The sequence below is a fragment of the Geotrypetes seraphini genome, chromosome 2 (assembly GCF_902459505.1).
Source record: "Geotrypetes seraphini chromosome 2, aGeoSer1.1, whole genome shotgun sequence".
Taxonomy (NCBI): domain Eukaryota; kingdom Metazoa; phylum Chordata; class Amphibia; order Gymnophiona; family Dermophiidae; genus Geotrypetes; species Geotrypetes seraphini.
The window spans coordinates 509851847-509874939 of NC_047085.1; the positions used below are offsets into that span (position 1 = coordinate 509851847).

The following is a 23093-nucleotide window of genomic DNA, read 5'->3' on the forward strand; positions in this document are numbered from 1 at the left end:
TCATGGCTGGTTGAGGTAAGCCCAACTTATTGTACTAAAAACTGAAGAATATATTAATGGGTCTGGCTGGGGCCTGGCTATTTGAATGGAGAAACTGCTTCTCCCTGAACCTGTGAGGGAACAGGCTCAGAAGATGAATGAATAAATAAATAAATAAAAGCTTTTCCTTATACTTTCCATTTGTGTTTTATCTAGCCGGTCTGCACTAACTTTGTGAACAGCTCGGGGTTCGGTCCCCTGTAAGCCCGTCTTACTCCTGATTAATTGGGCACTTGAGCGCAGGCTGACTGGCCCCCATATCAATCCTGAGGGATTTGCGGGTGCTTGTTGTATCCCCTAACCCGAAGATACATCTAGAGCTGGTGAGGGTTTTGTGTTGTCTGAGGCAGAAAATCTTCCCCAAAGCAAAGTTGCTGTGTAAAGCTGATGCAGGCAGGCACCTGACTCCTGAGTACAGCCTATTACTGTCTATGGGAGATATCAGGGGAGGGTCCTGAAATTTTACTTTTTGGGGTTTCTGGGGCCAGGATCTAGGTCACCAATGTCCAAAAACCTCTTTTATGAATTTTTTGGCTATTGGTGCAAAATCACTGCAGCGGTGGCCATCTTGGATTTTTCAGTTCATTTCAATTTGCCTCAAAAACACATTGATTCGATTCAAAATCAATAGAAATGGACTCCTCAGGCTGTTTTACCCCTATATCATGCCAAATTTGTGATAGATTTGTTGGCTTAGGAGCGTCCATGTGCCATAGGGCATGTGCGGGGTACAGGAGTGCTGGGTTTAGCCCTCTAGTCTCTCCAGAGAGTTGGAGTCACAGTCAGCTCAGCTGGGTCAGAAATTCCTTCCAGAGCCCCCTGAGGGTGACTCAACATAATTTGTGAAACGCAAGCATTCAGACACCTCTGAACCTGTGAGGAGACAGGATGTGGCCCTGCAGAGGCCCACAGGAGATCCAGTGCAGGGTTTTTGACTCTGATTTTGTCAGTTTAATGTTTGAAGCTTATCAGAAGTTTAAAGGAGTATTAGTGGCTGGGGTTTCCCAGGTGTCAGCTCAGGGGGATTCCCCTGTGCAAAGCTTGGTTTCATTGCAGAGAGTTGATATGCAGGATCTGGAGGGTCAATCAGAAAGATTGGGATGGCAGGAAGCTCTCTACTTTCTCATTCCTCTGACTTTCCCCTTTCCCTCATCTGATCTCTCCATTCCACCCTGACCCCTTCTCTAATCTCCTTGTCAGCTGTTTCCTTCCTTTTTTCCTCCTCCCCTGTCCAGCAGTAACTCTCTTCCCTTCCATTTCCCTCCTCCCCTCCCAGCAGCATCTTTCCTTCTCCCTCCCTCCAGGTCCAAAAGCAGCTCTTCCTTTAGCCAGCAGCTTCCCAGCCTCCAACAGGAGAGAAGGGGCATAGGATAGATAGTTTATGGAAGGAGCATAGAAAGAGGGAACATGCCATATGGAAGAGAGAGGGCGGACACTGGTTGGGAAGGGCAGAGAGGGCAGTGAATGGAAGAGGCGAGACAGAGGGTGAACAGTAGATGGAAGGGGTATGGAGAGGGAGGCAGACACTAAATGGAAATGTGGGGGAGAGGGGGAGCAGATGCTGGAAGGAAGTGGGGAGGAGAAAGAAAAAGGGGCACATGCTGGATTGAGGGAAGAGGATAGAGTTAGAAAATGGAAGGGGTGAGGGAAAGAGGTAGCAAGCTATAGGTAGACAGTGAAAGAGGGAAATTGAGGACTGAATACTGAAGGGACACGTCTTGTAGTTTTCCTTATGCTATGTTTGAAGCTGTAAATCCAGACACTGTTTGCCTTCTCTTGCTGAAATACTGCAAGGCCATTTTATGTTTGATGTGTTCTTATCTTGTTGTGAAGTGAATTCAATTGTTTTCATAGCTGTATTTGCAAGCAGCTTTAGATAAGAGGCTCTGCTGACCAAGGCACCCTTTGGACTTCAGCCTTTAGATAGAAAGATGCTTGTTATTTCTTTAAAGTTTCACGTGACCTGTGTCCATATATGGTTTGTATTTATGTCACATGCTGACAACACTGATTCATGTAAAATTATATAAAAGGGATGTAAAGCTGACAATAAAGCGGACATGTTTGGGAGATTTTTTGCCTCTAAGATATGTCCCCAGATGCATCTGTCTTGCAAATGATAGACAGAGAAAGAGTGTGGGGCAGGAATTGGGACCTAATCCTTTTCAAATACTAAAAAAGAATTTAGATAGAGGCAGAAAATAAATTGAGAAGGAAGCCCAGGGAAGAACAGGAGGAAGGGAGTGGAGAGAGAGATGCCAGAGCAGGGGGAAGGGGAGGAGACAAATACTAGACCTGGAAGGAAGAAAAGAGGAAGGAGGCAGATACTAGATCTATGGGGAAAAAAGGAGGAGAGAGATATGCTAAAATCTGCTGGGAGGGAGGAAGGAAAGACAGAGAGAAAGAGGCAGAGAAGGGGGGAAGTTGTAAGCAGATTGGAAAGACTACAGAGAGAAAGGCCTGGACAAAAGGGGAAAGACAGGAGGCAGATGCAGGATTATGGGAGGTTCAAACAGAGAGGGAGACCTGGAACAAAAGTACAAATGAGAACTGACACTGGATCTGGGGAGGGTAATAGAGGGAAAAGAAAGAGAGAGACCTGGACCCAAAGGGGATGGGGCTGGATTGTGAAAGAAATGTTGGATGCAAAAGAAAGAAAGATTGGATGCACAGTCAGAAAGAAATGCAACCAAGAGACTCTTGAAATCACTAGACAATAAAGAAGGTAGGAAAAATGATTTTATTTTCAATTTAGTGATCAATATGTGTCTGTTTTGAGAATTTATATCTGCTGTCTATATTTTGCACTATATTTGTCTATTTTTCTAGTTACTGAGGTGACATTGCATATTTTAAAGTCATCTGCCTTGACATCTTTGAAAAAAAAACAAAAAACAACAACCTAAACTTGTAAACGATAATTAAAATTTTCTCTGTGTACAGTGTGCTTTGTGGGTTTTTTAAAAAAAAATATATTTTATGTTTACCATTATGAATTAATAAGATATTGTGTGTACATGAAAATGAATGGAAGAAATTGGGGGCAGGGCTGGGGGTGTGGCTAGGGCGGCATTGGGGGCAGGACTGAATATTAATAGATGCCCCATTTTGATGAAAAAAAAATGGTCACAGTAATGAAGACATATGTAATCTTCTAAGAAGTTTGAATATTGCACAGGAGAGTAATTTTTTTTGTTATTTTCAACTATCTTCCCAGTGAGATTTGACCAAAATTTTTGGGTTTCCCCAGTATTGGTTTTGACTTAGGCTGCAAGTAGAGGCAGCCCCCGGTTTGGCAAACACGCGCGTCCGTGTTTCCCCGCCATCCTTTGCCGAGGGGGGGGGCGGGGTCAAATAACTTTTGGGAAACGAAGGGGGAGGGGAGTGACCTCCCCTAATCGCCCCCCGGCAGCGCTACCCCCCAACCTCAGGGGACCTAATTCTGCATTTGCGGTCTGAGAAGGTGGGTGAACGAAGCCCCCCAAACTGCCCCTCAGGAGGGCAGAGTGAGGCCCATTTTCTGCCGGCGTTCTCCCGCCCAGCTCCATTTCCACGACTCCTCCCTCCCTTCCCGCATAAGCTCCTCCTCTTCCCGCCCCCAGGAACATTCTGACTAATGAGCAACGGGCGCGAGCCGAAACGCCTTCTTTCCTCCCCTCCGTCAATCGGGGGGAGGGGGCGGAGGGCGGAGCCTTCCTCTATCCCCGCCCCGGTGACCATTCTGACCAATCAGCGCTGAAAGGGATTAATGACGACGTCTCTCAGACTCGGCTTCGTGTTTCGTTCTTTTGTTCGCGCGTAAAGCGAAGAATCTTCGCGCGTAGATCCCCCAGAGCTCCAAATCTCCTTCCCGTCAGCGCTGTAAGAGGCCAGAAAAAGAGCCTCCAGGTCAGGCAAATGCCTGCAAGAGCTTCTGGGCAGGTAGGAGACTGGCCCTAACATCCTGCCCCTGCTGCACTTTTCTCATCTGGGATCCTAAGCAGTCCTGGGGCTGGACACTGGCACTTTGGGCCTCTTGTCTAGTTGCTCTGCTCCTTTTCTGGGACACAAATCTCTCTTCAAATAAATATGACCCTACTCTGAGCCTGTGTTAATATGTGACACTGAATTATATACTCACAAAAATATGTTCTTCTGCTCTGCTGAGCCCCAGTACTGGGTGATGTGAACTATAACCCCATTGTGGGACTGGGTCTTCTGCAAACTTTTCCCTAACCCAATGGGCACCAGCACTGGGAGATCTGGAGATCTATGCAATGCTGAAGATTCTGAGTGTGTTTCTGCTTTGTATTTCAGATGCCTGTAAAGTTCGAGGACATCGCTGTCTCTTTCTCCCAGGAGGAGTGGGAGTATTTAAATGAAGAGCAGAAGGAGCTCTACAGGGAGGTGATGAAGGAGAATTATGAGACCCTGATCTCACTGGGTAAGGGATGATGTTACAGTTTTTTAAAATCAGTAATGAGACATCATTATAAAGCCAAAAAGCAAATGTAGAAAAAGGAAAAAAAAATCACACAGCAAACCGAAAATAAATGCTTGGGAAGTCAAGTGATGCGCTGATAGAGCAGGAAACAGATTGGCTGCTTCAGAGCCCCACATTTCAGCAGACCCAGTTAACCCATGACAGTTTTTCACAGGGTGGAGATATTTCGACTAGAACATCCTTATTTTACATGGGTAAGATTTTTTGGCAAAAATTGGTGGTGAAATGTTGGTTAAAACAACTTGCAAAGAGAAGGCCACATGGCATCAAGGACAAAACAATGGAGTCTCAGTAGCCTAGACATTCTTGGAGCAGCAACTGGGACAACGATGGTGGCAGCGAGTGAAGCCCTTACCGTGAGGCTGGAATTATTGTCCACGCATCTGAAGACAGTGGAAAATTTGTTGGTAGATACGGTTACTAGAACTGTCGCTTTAGAGAAACGAGCCTCAGGCATAGATGATTGTGACTAAGTTTATTCCAGGCATAAAGAAATATGACATTAGGGATAGGATACAGGTTGCTAAAAATATCAAGAAATACCTAGATTTAGAATTGAAAAGAAATCCTTACTGCTTTGGTTTAAGGCAGGGGTGCCCAATACATCGAAAGAAAGGGGGAACAGGGAGACAGAAAGAAAGGGGGCATGGAGAGAAAGAGAGAGACAGAAAGAAAGATGGGGGCAGGGAGAAAGAAAGAAAAAGTGGGGGAGAGAATGAGGTCTGGAGTAGAGGAAGCATACAGGAGGCTGAAAGAAATATTGGATGCACGGTCAGAAGAAGAAAGTGCAACCAGAGACTCATGAAATCATCAGACAACAAAGGTAGAAAAAATTATTTTATTTTCAATTTAGTGATCAAAATGAGTCTGTTTTGAGAATTTATATCTGCTGTCTATATTTTGCACTATGGCTCCCTTTTACTAAATCGCAATATCGGTTTTTAGCACAGGGAGCCTATGAGCGTCGAGAGCATCGCAGGGCATTCAGCGCAGCTCCCTGCGCTAAAAACTTCCATAGTGCAAAATATAGACAGCAGATATAAAATCTCAAAACAGACACATTTTGATCACTAAATCGAAAATAAAATAATTTTTCCTACCTAACTGCTATCGCGGTTTAGTAAAAAGGGAGGGGGTATATTTGTCTATTTTTGCATGATTGTTACTGAGGTGATATTGAATAGAGTCATCTGCCTTGACTTCTTTGAAAAAACCCTGGAATATGAATGATAATTAACATTATCTCTGCCTTTCAGTGTGCTTTGTGTTTTAAAAAAATTTTTATTGTTGGTAGATCATTTTGATTGGTCATTTTAAAAGTAGCTCGCAAGCCCAAAAAGTGTGGGCACCCCTGGTTTAAGGTAATCTCTGAAATGGCTGATTTTTACTGCAGGAAAGAGTTTTCTGGGACATAGGAAGTTAATTTGCCCATCCTGCTCACTCTTTGTGTTCATATCAGTCTGAACATTATCTGGGCGTTTGTTTGTTCCAGATGTTCTGGATTAGATGGAGACCTGCTTGTTATATAACGGAATAGGAAGCTCACACCTATTGAAATAAGCCTGATCTCAATATACGACACTATCAAGATGATGAGTAAAGAGGGTTTATGTGATTTTACTGAGATTTGCAGGGTCTAAAACTCTTCCACTAACTGAGGGTTTGAGTATTTTTGTTTTTTGAAGTTGGTGAAATTCTTTAGGCTGGAAATTGTGTTAAGTCTTGAATTTCAGGGAATCCAACACTATATACTTTTGGGAGACCTAATGCAGTTTTCTTTCCCCAGGAACAGGCTCTCCTCCCGTCACTCCTGATATTATATCCCACATTGAACGGGGGGAAGAGCCATATATCAAAGAAGAGCCAGGATCAGAGGAAAGAGGACCTGTGAGAAGCAGCTGCTCAGGTGAGTGCAGTAATAAGAGGGACGGGGGTAAAACTGCTGAGATGAAGGGGGGAGTTGTTCCAAACCTGGCTCATCTTTATCTGAGCGTGCGAGAGATACTCAAATCTTTATATGAGGGGCAAAGGTCTGTTTTATGTGAAAATATCTTTTGACTTTTATATTTTTCAATCCATAAATCACATATTACATTACATGCTGCAAACCCCTCCCACAAAACCCACATTAATGGCAACAAACTGTGTATTAGAGAATGACACGGTGGCGGTTTACCCGCGGCCACCGCATTTTAGCCGCGGGTCACCCGCCGAAAACGGGGAAGAAAACTAGCAGTCGCTGCGGCGACGGGGACAAGGCCATTCACCGCCCGCGGGGCGGTGAATGGTCTTGTCCCCGCAGTGAGGCATGAAGGATCGCGCAGTCCCCGCAGCTCACACCCGCCTGCCCAATCGATTCTAGTGTTTAGCCAGCTCTCTCCCTTCTCCTCACCTTAGTTTGTAGATTTTCTTTTTCGGCGACCCGCACGCTATCAGAGAGCCGCGTACGCGCGGCTGCTCAGTGTTCAATCTTCTGCTCTGACGCAACCGGAAACAGGAAGTTGCAGCAGAGCAGAAGATTGAACACTGAGCAGCCGCGCGTGCGGGTCGCCGAAAAAGAAAATCTACAAACTAAGGTGAGGAGAAGGGAGAGAGCTGGCTAAACACTAGAATCGATTGGGCAGGCGGGTGTGAGCTGCGGGGACCGTGCGATCGCTAGTGTTCCCAGCTCAAATTGGAAGGAGGGAGTGAAAGGGAAAAGGATTCTGGGCCAAGGGGATGAAGTCGGAAAGAAAAACCCACAGCAGGAAAGAAAGGGAAAGACTGGCAGGTGAGCCAGATGCTAGAAGCAGGGGGGGGGGAAGAAAGAGGGAAAAAAGCTAGATGGGGTTGAAAAGAAGAGACACACTGGTATGGAAGAGGAAGATAGGGGAAATCTGGACACAGGAAGGTAACAGAAAGAGGGGAAATTATGTGCATGGGGCATAGGGACAGAGACATAAAGGGGACATGCCATGGGGATGGTATATGGACACAGGGGGGGCAATGACAGATACATAGGGGAGATATTAGAAATGGAGAAAATAGGAGCACAGAAGCGAGATGGTTTGTGGGGATGGGACAGGGACCGAGCTCGCAGGCTCCAGTGGCTTGCACAAATTACATTGTAATGTGCCATGAAAATAAGAGGGAGGAAGGTAGATAGATAAGCCACGTGAGAGGAGCTGAAGGGTAGTTGAAAGGAACAGATGGTAAAGGAGGGAGGGAAGGGTGGTGGTGGAAAGGAATAGGACAGACATTGAAGGAGGGTGGAGAGGAACAGACCCCGAAGGGAAATGTGGAAGACAGAGTGGGAAGAAGACAGATGCCAGACTATGCGGGAGCGGAGGGAAGAAGATGGGTGCTAGACCAATTGGGGGGGGGGATTAAGGGAGAGGCACAGTAACAGCAAATGGAAGACGCAGAGAGAAGACACAAAGTGGATGGAAGGAATTCAATGAGAAGATGTGGAAAGCAGAAACCAGACAACAAAGGTAGAAAAAAAAATTATATTTATTTATTTATTTTTTGCTTTAGGATAAAATAGTATATTAGTTGTGTTGATAAAAATTTATAAACAAAGCCCTGCCAGCTGAACATCTCTTTCTCTAGTTCAGCAGCAGGAACTTTGATTTATAAGAAAGGAATAAGCTAAATATTACAGTACTAAAGCTTATATGGATGCATCGGGGACAGTGACGGGGCGGTGACGGGGCGGTGAAAGGGATGGCGGTGACGGTGACGGGGCGGTGAAGGGAACGGCGGTGACGGGGCGGTGCAGAGGATGGTGGGCCGGTGACGGGGACAGATTTTTTCCCCGTGTCATTCTCTACTGTGTATTCTACAAGTGATGCTATTTCCCCTTTACCAACCAACTAATAAAACTAGGGTTGCCTGTGTTGTTCCTTCACGGTGACCCCTACTTCTAGTACAGAAAACTGAAAGAAGACAGTCGCATTCCCCAACCCCCCATCTGTGCTCAGTCAGAAATTTAACAAATAGCTGCGGGCTCTATGTGGAAGTTTGTCCTTCACGCCCTTGATGATCCCTTTTTTTGTATTCAGTCATCCTCATTTCATCAGCTGTAAGTGAGGGTGGCTGTGGCTCTCTCCAATTCTTTAATACAAACTTCTTTGCCTTTATACAGAAGGGCATTAGTTCCTTTTCTGGGTGCCCAGAGATACAAAGTTTGAAACCAACCGAATGTCTGCTCGTAATGGTATCCTCTTCATCAAAACTGCTGTGTAAGGATTTCTAGAGACAGTGAGCTCTTCACTGGTAAGACTTTGCTGGAAATTGCTTACAACTTGGGAAAAGGGAAACCTAAAGCTAAATAGCAGCATCCACTATCTCCTCCTCTTCCTATTAGCTAAGGCTCTTAACATTTGCATCTCCTCTTCCTATAGGCTAAGGCTCTTTACACCTGCATTATGAGGTCATAGATCTTTATGGTTATAGAAACATGATGGCAGATAAAGGCCTAGTGGCCCATCCAGTCTGCCCATCCGCAGCATCCACTATCTCCTCCTCTTCCTATTAGCTAAGGCTCTTAACATTTGCATCTCCTCTTCCTATAGGCTAAGGCTCTTTACACCTGCATTATGAGGTCATAGATCTTTATGGTTATAGAAACATGATGGCAGATAAAGGCCTAGTGGCCCATCCAGTCTGCCCATCCGCAGCATCCACTATCTCCTCCTCTTCCTATTAGCTAAGGCTCTTAACATTTGCATCTCCTCTTCCTATAGGCTAAGGCTCTTTACACCTGCATTGTGAGGTCATAGAGCTTTATGGTTATAGTAACATGATGGCAGATAAAGGCCAAGTGGCCCATCCAGTCTATCCATCTGCAGTAACCATTATCTCTTTAAGAGATCCCATATGCCTATCCCAGGCTTTTTTGAATTCTTGTGTTATTTTATTTAAAGTACTCTGCTCATTTAGAAAGGGAGTTTTAGGGATAATTATTGTTTATTTTCTTAGCTTAGGCTAGGATTTCAAGGGGCTATTTTTACATTGCTATAATATCAGTATAAAGCACAGCTAGTAAGCACGGGCAGCTTCAGTTTAGACTTTTTTTTTTAACTTAACCATTTCAAAAGACAAAACTTATCAAAAACGGAAAGCAAACTATTTGTAAATAACTAAGTATTTCCAATGCAATAGAGGTGAGACATTTAATCAGATGGGTAGTGTCCCCATGGCCGTGTGCCATGTGCAGAAGGAATCCACTCCGGATTTTTTATTTGTGCCTCTGCTGTATTTCACTGGGTTCCTTAGCTCCACCTACAGTTTTTCCCTTCTGCACGTGTGCCAGTAGGCATGCGTTTGTTCTGCTCTCCACATTTTATTATTTTATTTGGTGTATTTTTTTGTCCCTTTTTCAGGGTTTCTGGTGCTCGAAGCGATTATTATCCCAGGATAAGCAGGCAGCATATTCTCTACATGTAGGTGACGTCATCCATGGAGCCCCGTCGCGGACAGCTTTTCAAGCAAACTTGATTGAAGATCTCAAAGTTTGCTAGTGCTGCACCACGCATGCGTGTGCCTTCCCGCTCAGCTAGAGGGCGCGTCTCCTCAACGTGATCCTCAGTTCTTATTTTTCCACAGAGCCAGAAAGCCCTGTCTCTCTTCTCTGCGAATCTAAGTGCCTTTCTTGCACCGCGGCTTCTTTTATTGTTTTAATCGAAAGTCACTGTGCCCTGCGTCTTTTCTGCTTTACAAATAAAAAACAAAAAGCCCCCCCAAAAAATACTTAACTTACATTCATCGATCGCGACCGGGGGATCCCGGTTTTTCCTTGACCGCCCAGCTTCGTGTGGCCGCGGCCTTTTTTTCCTCCCTTATGTCCCGGCCTCTTACCGGGTTCAAGAAGTGCACGCAGTGCGGTCAGGTGATCTCGATCACAGACCCGCACTGTTCGTGTATACTTTGTCTAGGTGTTGATCACCCTACAGGCTCTTGCCCTTGTGCCATTCTCCAACCTTGGGTTCTTCGTCGACGGCGGGCCAAGATTGTGGAACTCTTCACCATGGACTCGCCAGCGGATAAAACCTCGGTCTCGATGTCGGCCTTGAACACCTCGGTTCCGAGCAAGTCTCCCTCGACTTCGAAGGCCTCGGCGGCTCCGGCTTCGAAGACCTCAGCCTCGGGTAAGTCTCCTCTTCCTCCTTCAGGTTCAGCTCAACTACCGAAGAAGCCGTCCTCGGAGTCTCTGGCCACCCAGGCAGTGAATATAGTCCTGCCGGCCTCTGCGAGACCTCCTCCTAAGCGTGCTTCCACATTACGGGAATACTCTACATCGAGGTCGCCCTCGTTGGAGCGCACTGCTGCACCAGTTCGTCCAAATCCTTTGGTCTCGGTGCCGATGTTCGAGGATATGCTTAACCTTGCAGATTTCCTCTGCTTTGGCTCAGCTTGCCCTGGCCTCGCTCGTTGTTGACCAGCCTGAGCGTTGCACCGAGGGCTCTCGAGGCAAGGTGCGTCGGTCTCATCACTTGTCTTTGAGTGACTCCTCGCCTACTTCATCGAGGCGGACTTCTCCCGCCGTTTGACCTCGTTCGAAGCACTGGCCTAAACGTACTTCTTCCTCAAGACAGTGGTCCGCCAAGCGGCCCAGGGATTCTCCCCCGAGGTGGGGGAGGTCACCAGGTCCTCACACTATAGGGTTCATCAAACTGTCGGATCTCATACTGTCTGACCCCAGTCTTCGCCGATCTCCCGTGCCGTCTCGGTCTCCGAACCGAGAAGCTTCAAGGTCGAAGACTCCAACCTCCCTGCCGTGTCGGAAGGTCTCTTCTTCCCGAGGCTCGCCGAGGCGGGCTCCCTGGGTCTCTGTCCCTTGGACTCCCGGGTCCTCGCCTTCCAGGCTCTCTAAGCGCAGGCTGTCGTCAACTCCCCCTCATTCTCTCAGCAGGGCCTCCTCGACATCCATGCTTGTGGACACTGACATGCCGGCGCAGTACTCAAGGGAAGCTTTCCCCTTGTTCTCTGTTGCCCCGAAGTCCCGCTCGGCTTTGCCCCTTGGGCATTCTGCGGGCATTCTGCGGGCAAGCCTTCCTCCTTCACCAGGTTCGTGATGGACATGGGCAAAGTGCTGCAACTGGACCTCCAGTCCGACTCCAGGTGTACTTGGGAGTATTTGGAGGAGATGGAGCTTCCTTATCCACCGAAGCCTTAAATCCTGTTTTGCAGCAGACTTTCTTAGGGAATTTGGAGACTCCTTACACTATCCCGGCCATTCCGTCCAAGATGGAATCCAGGTACCGGATGGTCCCCTGTAAATGGTTTGAGAAGGCTCAGCTCTCCCACCAGTCCTTGTGGTGGAGTCTTCCTTAAAGAAGTCTAATCCTTCCAAGGTCTACGCGGCTGTCCCGCCGGACCGGGAAGGCCGGACTAAGGACAAGTTTGGCAAGCGCCTGTACCAAAATTCAATGATGGCGAACAGGGTTCTGAACTACAATTTTACTTTTACATCCTATCTCAAACAGTGCATCAAATCCATGCCCTCCTTTCAGGATGATTTGCCTGTCCATCGCCGGACGGAATTTCGCCGGCTACTGGATACGCTGTTGCAGATTCGACTTTATATGTTTCAGGCGACTTATGATGCCTTTGAACTCTCCTTGAAGGTCTCTGCCTTTGCAGTAGCCATGCGCCGCCTGGCTTGGCTCCGCATAGTTGACATGGACCCGAATCTGCAGGACTGGCTGGCAAATCTCCCATGCTTGGGAACGAGCTCTTTGACGACTCCATCAAGGCGGTCACCAAACGCCTCTCCGAGCATGAACACTCCTTTGCCTCCTTGGTCAGACCCAAGGCGGAGCCCGCTCCTCCTAAATCATACAAGTTGCCTCCCCGGCGCTATCCCCAGAAGTCCACGCCGGCTTTTTCCAGGCTGCCACCTCGGCATCAGCAGCAGCAGAGGGCTCCGCAAAAGCCTCAGACCCCTGCGGCGGCTAAGCCTGTGCCATCCTTTTGACTATCCCTGTTGGAGCTGGCCGGCCCCCTCCTTCCTCGAGCCTTCTCCTCTGCCTCTCGGGGGCCGTTTCAGTGCCTTGTGGCGCCACTGGGAACTGATTACTTCGGACAACTGGGTCCTCTCTGTCATCAGAGAGGGGTATTCCCTTTACTTCCGGACGCCACCTCCGGACCTGCCCCCAAGAGAGTTTCCTTCCAACAGGTCGTAACTCCCCCTTCTTCTCAAGGAGGCTCAAGCCCTCCTTCGCCTCCAGGAGGTGGAGAAGGTCCCTTTCTGTCAGCGGGGCACCGGATTCTACTCCTGGTACTTTCTAGTCCCCAAAAAGACCGGGACCTATCCTGGACCTCCGGGTGCTGAACAAGTTCCTGGTCAAGGAGAAGTTCCATATGCTCTTTCTTCCCACGTTGTATCCCCTGATGGACGAAGGGGACTGGTTGTGCTCACTGGACCTGAAGGAGGCCTACACTCGCATCCTGATCCACCTGGCCTCTTGCAGGTTCCTTTGCTTTCAGGTGGGAGACCTTCACCTGCAGTATCGAGTCCTCCCGTTTGGGCTCGCTTTGTCCCCACGAGTCTTCACGAAGTGCATCGTGGTGGTGGCAGCGGCCCTGCGGTCGCAGGGTCTTCAAGTGTTCCTGTACCTCAATGACTGGCTCATCAAAGCACCGTCACGCCAGGAGGCTATTTCAGCGATCCAACTGACTATTATGTTCCTTCAGCGTCTGGGCTTCGAGGTCAACTTCCCCAAGTCCCAGTTGTGCCCCTCTCAGTCTCTGCAGTTTATTGGGGTGGTGCTGGACATGGTTCACCTCCGCTCGTTTCTGCCTCAGCCTCGGCAGGCCGCCCTCATTCGCCTGTGCCAGCAGGTCTCCTTTCAGTCCACGGCCTTGACCAAGCAGATGATGATCCTGTTGGGACAAATGGCCTCCACCGTTCATGTGACACCTTTTGCCAGACTTCACCTCCGAGTACCTCAGTGGACACTGGCATCCCAGTGGAGACAGGACTGGGATCCCACCTTTCAGCACATTGCAGTGACTCCCTCCTTGAAGCGTTCGCTCCGTTGGTGGACGCCCTTGTAAGGTTTGTTGGTGTCGGGTGTCCCCCACAAGGTGAGGTTGGTGGGGTTTATGTTAGAGGCGCCCTTACAAACGCCAGGTCCCAGGTTCAGTTCCCTGACTGAAGATTTACCAGGAGTAGAATCCAATAAGAAACACAGCCAGAGGTGATTGCATAAAGACTATATTATAGAAATAGGCTTACAGAAAAGCAATATTTATAAGCATTACAATTAAGCATTACAATTAAGTAGAGAGAAAAGCAGTTTCCCTGCCTTACAGAGTTCAGAGGCAAAGAGACAGAGAGTCTGAAGTTCTAAGGAGAGCCAGAGAGAGAGGGGGGGGATGGGGTGATGGTCTAAATTTCGGGTTCTATAGATAAAGAGAAGGATAGACAGAGAGATAGACAGAGAAAGAAAGATCGTCATGTGTGTTGCAGAGAGGAGGCTTTTATAGCTTGGAATCTTATTCTGAATATAGAAACTATTGTATGTTCCAGTATCTTTCTGTTTAGAATTTGTAAACTGTTTGAAACAATGGTTAATTTAATTGATAAGGAAGGTGTGATACTTGCAGGCATGGTAGATGGGATTAGTCTCTGGCTTCTTTGTCCCATTCAAGCAGCCTATCTTCTTGATAAACAATCCAGTCTGGCTGGATGCTTAATGTATGTGAATTCTGTGCAGGAGCACAGAATTCTGCATCAACATTCCAGAGTCAGATAATTTCCCATAGGCCTTTGCTGACATTAGTTCTGCCAACTGAAAATGCTGAATGCTAGCAATAGCTATGCTGATAGCCCTCTTCCAATCTTTCCAGAGGTTTTCTCTTTCTCGCGCCCCCGCCACAGAAGGTCCTAACAACGGACCCCCCCGCGTATGCCTGGGGGGGCTCACCTTGACGGCCTTCGGACTCAGGGTCTTTGGTTGAGCGCTGACCGTCACTGCCACATCAACCAGGTGGCGATGTATTATGAGAATAAGCAGGGGGGTTTAGGTTCCCTGTCTCTTTGCCGGGAGGCTTTTCAGTTCTGGGAGTGGATGATATACCACAACATTTTCCTTCAAGTGGTCTACATCCAAGGCGAACAAAACTGCCTGGTGGACAGGTTGAGTCGTTTTCTCCAGCCGCACGAATGGTCGCTCCATTCCTCGACTCTCCGTCAGGTGTTGCTCGATGGGGAACACTGCAGATAGATCTGTTCGCCTCGCCCCTCAACCACAAGTCTGCTCAAGGATTTACTCCCCGGATCGTCTCGAGGCGGATGCTTTCCTTCTGGTTTGGATGGGCCAGTTCCTCTATGTGTTCCCTCCATTTCCTCTGATTCTGAGGACTCTCGTGCAGCTCAAGTCGGCCCATGCCACCATGATTTTGATAGCTCCTCGGTGGCCCAGGCAGCCGTAGTTCTCCCTTCTCCTCCGACTCATTGTCAAGGAACCTCTGCTTCTGCCTGTATTTTCTTCTCTGCTGTCTCAAAGTCAGTGTTCACTACTGCATCCCAATCTGCAGTCTCTACACTTAACAGCTTGGTTCTTTTCCACCTGACTCCCTCCTTCGGTTTTTCTCAGTCGGTGTGGGATGTTCTTGAGGCCTTTCAAAAGAGTTCTACTAGACAATGCTACTCCCAGAAGTGAACTAGATTTGCTGCGTAGTGTGCTTCACATCGCGTGGAGCCACTGTCTGCCTCCTTGCCCTCCGTGCTGGATTATTTGCTCCACTTGTCTCGGTCTGGCCTCAAATCGACTTCTTTTCGAGTCCACCTCAGTGCAATTGCTGCCTTTCATCAGCCGATTGATGGGAAATCGATCTCTGTCCATCCGGTTGTCTCCCGATTCATGAAGGGCCTTTTTAATGTCCATCCTCCACTCAAGCCTCCTCCGGTGGCTTGGGCTCAATTGTGGTTCTGGCTTAATTGATAAAGCCTCCATTTGAACCCATTGATAAGGCTCATCTGAAGTACCTCACTTGGAAGGTGGTGTTCCTGATTGCCCTCACATCTGCTCGCAGAGTCAGTGAGCTGCAAGCTGTGGTTGCGGACCCGCCTTTTACTGTTTTTCATCATGACAAGGTGGTCCTTCGTACTCATCCTAAGTTCTTGCCTAAGGTGGTTTCAGATTTCCACCTCAACCAGTCCATTGTTCTTCCGGTGTTTTTTCCTAAGCCCCATTCTCATCCTGGAGAGGTGGCGCTTCCCACTCTTGACTGTAAGAGGGCGTTGGCTTTTTACCTCCAACGCACCCAGTCTCATCAGACGGCTCCTGAACTCTTCATATCTTTTGATCCTAATCGGTTGGGGCGTCCTGTTTCCAAGCGCACCGTGTCCAACTTGTTGGCTGCTTGTATTTCCTTCTGCTATGCTCAGGCTGGTCTCCCGCTGCAGGATCGGGTCACGGGGCATAAAGTCCGAGCGATGGCGGCGTCTGTCGCTTTCCTCAGGTCCATGCCAATTGAGGAGATCTGCAAGCTGCCACTTAGTCCTCGGTTCATACATTCACCTCTCACTACTGTCTGGATACTTTTTCCAGGCGCAACGGTCAGTTCGGCCAGTTGGTTTTGCGTAATCTGTTCTCCTAAATTGCCAACTCTCTCACCGTCCCATCCTGGTTAGCTTGGAGGTCACCCACATGTAGAGAATATGCTGCCTGCTTGTCCTGGGATAAAGCACAGTTACTTACCATAACAGGTGTTATCCAGGGACAGCAGGCAGATATTCTCGCAACCCTCCCACTTTCCCGGGTTGGCTTCTTTGCTAGCTATCTGAACTGAGGACCACGTTGAGGAGACGCACCCTCTAGCTGAGTGGGAAGGCACACGCATGCGCGGTGCAGCAGTAGCAAACTTTAAGATCTTCAATCAAGTTTGCTTGAAAAGCTATCCGCGACAGGGCTCTGTGGATGACGTCACCCACATATAGAGAATATCTGCCTGCTGTCCCTGGATAACACCTATTACGGTAAGTAACTGTGCTGTCAGCTCTGCCTGCATTAAGATCACACAGACTTCAGTCTGTAGCTTGATAGGCCAATCCCTGGTGGTACCTGTCAGCCAGCCTGCATGTACTTCACAGGAGCTCGAGGCCTTCCCCATATTTCTCCTTCTGCCGAACTAAAGTTTGCGCGCAGGCTATTTGGCATCTGTTGAAGACTCAGCGGTGTCTCGCATGGGTGTCAGCTGCATCTTCTCGTCTCCACCCGTCCCTGAGCACATCAGTCGGTCTGCAGGGGTGGAGGTAGGAGTCAGGCATAAGGTCTGACTGGCAGCCCAAAGATCAGCATTACAGAGGCATTCCCAGCATGAGGCAGTGAATACCAGAGGAAGGCTGCAGCACATTTTCAGCACAGGTCACAGTGAGTAAACAGCCTGTGAGGTGAATTGGGGAAAGTTCAAAGTTTTGAGGGTTTCTACATGTCCCCCTGTGTTCACCCACCTGAAAAATCCTAAATCACTGTTTTTGTAGTTTTTCAATGTAAAAAAAATCATGTTTTTGGTGCAAATTTCTTAACAGCAGCCATGTTGGATTTTTAACAATCTTTTTCTAAAGCTCCCTACTTCTCCAAAACTGCAGTTAGTAACATGTTTAACGCGTTGTTTAACTCGCATTAAAAAAAAAGATTCATGCAATTAACATTGGTCTTGAGGGAGAGGTTGAGCAGGACAGCTCCAGGGGGCTCTCGCAGATGGAAAGTCCTTCCCTTCTTCCTTCCCCTGGATCTGAAGGTCCCTCTGCCTCACCTTTTGAAATTTAAGGACATCCCCAGCATGGCAGAAGTTCTTGAGCGCTGCCCAGGCCTCCTCAGAATTCTTCCTCTGTTGTAGCCTGCTGAACCAGAAACAAGAAATTGTATCATAGAGGAGGTGGCCATGACAAAGGAAGAATGCTGAGGAAGCCTGATCAGTGCTTGAGAATCATTGCTGCACTGGGGATGCACTTAAATTTTAAAAGTTGAGGCAGGGAGTGCCTTCAGACTGGGGAGGGGGGGAAGAAGGGAATGACTTCCCACCCGTGGAGGTCCCTTGGAACTGTCCTCCTCAACCTCCCGTTAAACAAATGTGAGATGGGGAGAAAGAAGGGAGAGAAGGTGGACCCAGTTGTGGTGGGGAGGGAGAAAGAGAGAGATGATGAACCTGGGGTTGATGGGGTGGGGAGGAGAAAGAAGAAGGGAGAAATGGGAGGGTAGTTAAGGAGAGATAGTGGACCCTGGGGTGATGGAGAGTGAGAGAGAAAGGGAGATGGTGGACATGGGGGGTGATATGCTGGATAGGAGGATAATTGGGAAGAAATGAGAAAGGTGGTGGGGAGGGCGAGATGCTGAATGGGAGGGCAGTTGGGAAGAGAATGGGAGAGATGACGGGAAGGGAAGGAGGAGGAAGAAGTGAGAGGAGATGCTGGACAATAGGGTAGTTAGGAAGAGAAAGGGAAAGATGGTGAACCCTGGGGTGGTGGGGAGGGAGAGAGGATGAGATGATTGATCTGGGGTGGATGAGTGGGAGGGATGTTGGATGGGAGGACAATTGGGAAGAGAATGGGAGAGATGGTGGAGGGGAGGGATAAAGGGAGAGATGGTGGGCCTGGGGGTGATGGAGAGGGAAGGAGGAAAAGGAAGGGAGACATGCTAGATGGGAGGGAAGTTAGGAAGAGAAAGGGAGAGATGGTGGACCAGGGGTGGTGGGAGAAGGAAAGGGAAAGATGGTGGACCTGGGGATGGTGGGGAGGGGAGGAAGAAGAAGGGAAAGATGCTGGATGGGTGTTGCGAGCGCAGGGATGCAGCTCCAGAGTAGGGGAAAGAAAAGATTAGAAAGAAAATCACCAGATAACAAAAATAAGATAAATTTTATTTTTAGTTTAGTAATTGAATATGCCAACTTTGAGTTTTCACATCTGCTATCTCTATATTGTACTATACAATTGGTGCTTTTTAATCATGATTAATCAACACGATTAAAAATTTTAATTGATGTTCAGCCCCACTACTAACACTATAAGCTGACCAGTACTTGTGCTTGAAAACAATTGCTGCAGGTTCCTTTCTCATAGAATGTAGCTTTTGCACGCTGCAGATTTGATTACAATGCTGCATCTTCATCATACCCAACAGAGCCTGGAAATTCTTTAGAATCACCCAAATAGTATCCAAGCCAGAATGTATATAATAATTTAATTATTGCAAGACCTCCAAGCAAAATAGCCTCACCTACATGGATCACAGCTAATGAAGTAAACAGTGCTTTTTACAATGGCTGACTGAGCCATATTTGGTGTGACAGCTGACGTCTTAGGAATTAGCCTCGTAGGAGATATTACGTTTGTCATCCCAAATGTACTGACTTAAACTGTATCAAAACCATTTATTTGGAGCATTTTGTTCACCAGATATTCTACCATTTCAGTCCATAAATGCATTACTTGCAATCACATTATACACACAAGCAAATACAAAAAGCAAAGTGTAGCCCCCTCTCCTCCAAGGCTACATTTCAATCCCTAGGATCTAGTGGTGGTGTGAGGGAAAGAACAGGAGTGAGCCTCAGTCGTTCTTGGCCATGTCAGCTGAGCTCTCCAAAGTATTCCGAGCTCTTTTGGGGAAAATGGGATAGAAAACAAATTCAATAAATAAATGGCTGTCGTGATCTCTTGCGGCCGTCTCACTAGATTGCTACTAGAGGTCATGGCAGCTATTTCGAGAACATGGCCAGCATGGGTCGGAGCAACGGGGGATCACTCCTGCCTTGACTGCTTCCCTAGACCACTAGGGGTTGTAAGATAGACCTAAGGCAGGGGGCATCTGCAGGTCTAAAGGAGTAGCAGCTGCTCCTATTCAGAGGGGAGAGAGAGGGATGGACCAGGGCAAAGCATAAATTTTGGCCTCCATTGAAAACTCAAGGTCAGTTTCAGCCATAGCCTTTTGGATTAGGCAGAAAAAGAATTTTGGGCGGCTTCAGCACCGGAACTGAAATGCCACTTCCAAGAAATATTTTGTTATTTCAAAAGCTTGCAGTGCGTTAGAAGAACACTTCAACAAATGGTTTTCAATTAAGAAAGAGACCAAATTGAATCTACACATAGAAAATCCCACTAAGATAACCAGTCCTCCTTATTTATACACAGGTAATCTCAAAGAAACCACCACTGTCTTCTGGCACATGATTAATACCTTCTATTTATATCCAACAGATCATCAGATCACACAAGAAAAGAAGAGAGAAAAGAAGCAAGGAGAAGATCCTGTAGAAATAGAACAAGTCCAAAGACAATCAGGAAACGTCTGTGAGAATACTTCCCAGGGAACTGAGAGGATTAACAGAAAGAAATGTAAGCAGGAATCAAAGGAGCATGAAGACCCTACAGGAGTCTCAAGGGAGGAAGTCACTGAGGGTGAGAGAAATGACAGAGAGCTCAGTAACATACCTGAGGGCCAGAGACACCTGCTGGAGAGGTCATTCCAAATTAATAATAGTGATAAAGTGACTTCTGAAGTCCACTACGGCAAGAGAAAAAGTAAAACACACCTGAATGAGAAACCAGTTACATTCACTGAGTGTAACAAAAGGTTCACTCAACTTTCAACTCTAAAAATTCACCAACAGACACACACAGCAGTCAAACCATTTACATGTACAGAGTGTAATAAAAGCTTTCATTGGCTTTCAGTCCTAAAAAGGCACCATAGGATTCACACGGGAATCAAACCATTTACATGTACTGAGTGTAATAAAAGCTTCACTCGGCTTTCAGACCTAAAAAGGCACCATAGGATTCACACAAGAGTCAAACCATTTACATGTACTGAGTGTAATAAAAGGTTTCATCGGCTTTCAAGCCTAAAAAGTCACCAGAGGATTCACAAGGGAGACAAACCATTTATATGTATTGAGTGTAATAGAAGCTTTACTTGGCTTTTAGATCTAAAAAGGCACCATATGATTCACACGGGAGACAAACCATTTACATGTACTGAGTGTAATAAAAGCTTTGCTCGGTTTTCAACTCTACAATATCACCAGGGGATCCACACGGGAGTCAAACCATTTACATGTACTGAGTGTAATAAAAGCTTCACTTGGCTTTCAGACCTAAAAAGGCACCATAGGATTCACACGGGAGTCAAACCATTTACATGTACTGAGTGTAATAAAAGGTTTCATCAGCTTTCAGGCCTAAAAAGGCACCATAGGATTCACACAAGAGTCAAACCATTTACATGTACTGAGTGTAATAAAAGGTTTCATCGGCTTTCAGGCCTAAAAAGGCACCATAGGATTCACACAAGAGTCAAACCATTTACATGTAGTGAGTGTAATAAAAGCTTTCATCGGCTTTCAGGCCTAAAAAGTCACCAGAGGATTCACAAGGGAGACAAACCATTTATATGTATTGAGTGTAATAGAAGCTTTACTTGGCTTTTAGACCTAAAAAGGCACCATATGATTCACACGGGAGACAAACCATTTACATGTACTGAGTGTAATAAAAGCTTTGCTCGGTTTTCAACTCTACAATATCACCAGGGGATCCACACGGGAGACAAACCATTTACATGTACTGAGTGTAATAAAAGCTTCATTCGGCTTTCAGACCTAAAAAGGCACCATAGGATTCACACGGGAGTCAAACCATTTACATGTACTGAGTGTAATAAAAGCTTCATTCGGCTTTCAGACCTAAAAAGGCACCATAGGATTCACACGAGAGACAAACCATTTACATGTACTGAGTGTAATAAAAGCTTCACTCGGCTTTCAAGTTTAAAATGTCACCAAAAGATTCACAAGCAATCCATATAAATATACTGAGTGTAATAAAGCCTTCACTTGATTTTCAGGCCTAAAAATTCAACCATTTACATGTACTAAGAACATAAGAATTGATGCTACTGGGTCAGACCGGTGGTCCATTGTTCCCAGCAGTCCGCTCATGTGGCAGCCCCCTGGTCAAAGACCAGCGCCCCAGCTGTGACCAGCACTATAAGCGTGAACCTGTCCAACTTTTTCTTGAATCCCTGGACGGTGTTCTCCCCTATGACAGACTCCGGAAGAGCATTCCACTTTTTTACCACTCTCTGGGTGAAAAAGAACTTCCTTACGTTCATACGGAATCTATCCCCTTTCAGTTTTAGAGAGTGCCCTCTCGTTCTCCCTATCTTGGGGAGGGAGAACAACCTGTCCTTATTCCCTTCAGTATCTTGAATGTTTTGATCATCTCCCCTCTCGATCTCCTCTGTTCGAGGAAGAAGAGGCCCAGTTTCTCTAATCTTTCGCTGTACGGCAACTCCTCCAGTCAGTGGCGTACCTAGCATATGTGACACCCGGGGCCCATCATTTTTTTTTTACACCCTCCCCCCATCTGTACGAAAAATATGATTTTTAGTAACAAGCCACACATCACACATGAGTACCTAGGAAAAGGCAGCATCTTACATACTGCAGTGAGCAGTACAACATCAATACATCCATTGTAAAACTAAATAAGCCAGACTAGTACAGATCAATCCTGCAGTCAATCCTAACAAAAAAACATGTCTTTCGAACACACAGAACACAGAAAACACCTTCGCCTAGTATGGAATATGTAATCAGAAACTAACCCCTCCCTCTTTTACAAAACTGTAGTTTGGATTTTAGCCATGGTGGTAACAGCTCTGACGCTCATAGAATTCTGAGCATCAGAGCTGCTACCACCACGGCTCGTGTTAAAAAATGCTCCACAGATTTGTAAAAGGGGGGATAAAATAGAAATACATAGACAAAGGTTAAATTGAACCAGTAAGAAGCTGGACTCTGCATACAGTGCACCACAGAAACAGTGACACATGTCTCCTAAAGCAATAAATAAATAGAAATTTTTTTTTCTATCTTTGTCTTCTATGGTTTCTGCTTTCCTCATCTTCTTGTAACTCTCTTTCTTCTTCCACTGTCTGCCGTCTCTCTTCTCCTATATGGCATCTTCTCTCCTTCTGTGCCCCTTCCAGAAACTGTATGCCTCCTTCCATCTCTCCTTTCACCCCCATTGGTCTTGCATTTCTCTCCTCTCCTTCATAGAAACATAGAATATGACGGCAGAAAAGGGCTGTAGCCCATCAAGTCTCCCACACCTCTCCTCTACAATCCCTTTCCATTTTATCCCTCATTTTCCTTTTCAATTTATTTTCTGCATCTGTCTAGTTTACGTTCTTACTACCCTCTCATCAATGTCCTTTTTTACTGTCTACCTAAATCTTGCCACCTCTTTCCCTCACCCCTTCAGTGTTTCCCTAACTCAATCCTTTTCTTCCCATCATGTGCCCTCCTTTTATTTATCCCCTCCTTCCATCATGTACCCTCTTTCTCCAACCCTTCCATCTAGTACCTTCTCCTCTCTCTGTCCACTTCCATCCAGCGTCTGCTCCCCTCTTTCCCTCCTCCCATTTCCTTCCTGCATTTGCTCCCTTATCTCTCCCATCTGCACTTCCATCCAGCATAGGCTCCCCACTACCATCCAATGTCTGCCCTTTCTCTCGTCATCCACCTCTCTTCAATCAGCATCTGCCTCCTTTCTTTCCCTCCAATATCCTTCCCC

At 46.8% G+C, this 23093-nt stretch overlaps 1 protein-coding gene across 2 annotated transcripts; it reads left to right on the top strand.

Annotated features, from left to right (window-relative positions):
- Positions 1-3830: 3830 nt before the first annotated feature.
- LOC117354617 (gastrula zinc finger protein XlCGF26.1-like) lies at positions 3831-21633 on the top strand. 2 transcript variants are annotated; one of them, XM_033932416.1, is made up of 4 exons: positions 3831-3960; positions 4336-4462; positions 6309-6428; positions 19713-21633. In XM_033932416.1, exons 1-4 carry the CDS (start codon positions 3937-3939, stop codon positions 21320-21322), a joined length of 1881 nt encoding a protein of 626 aa, XP_033788307.1. In that variant the 5' UTR covers positions 3831-3936; the 3' UTR covers positions 21323-21633. The 2 variants fall into 2 exon arrangements, with proteins under 2 accessions (XP_033788307.1, XP_033788308.1); XM_033932417.1 differs by having other exon boundaries at positions 6315-6428.
- The last annotated feature ends 1460 nt before the right edge of the window (positions 21634-23093 follow it).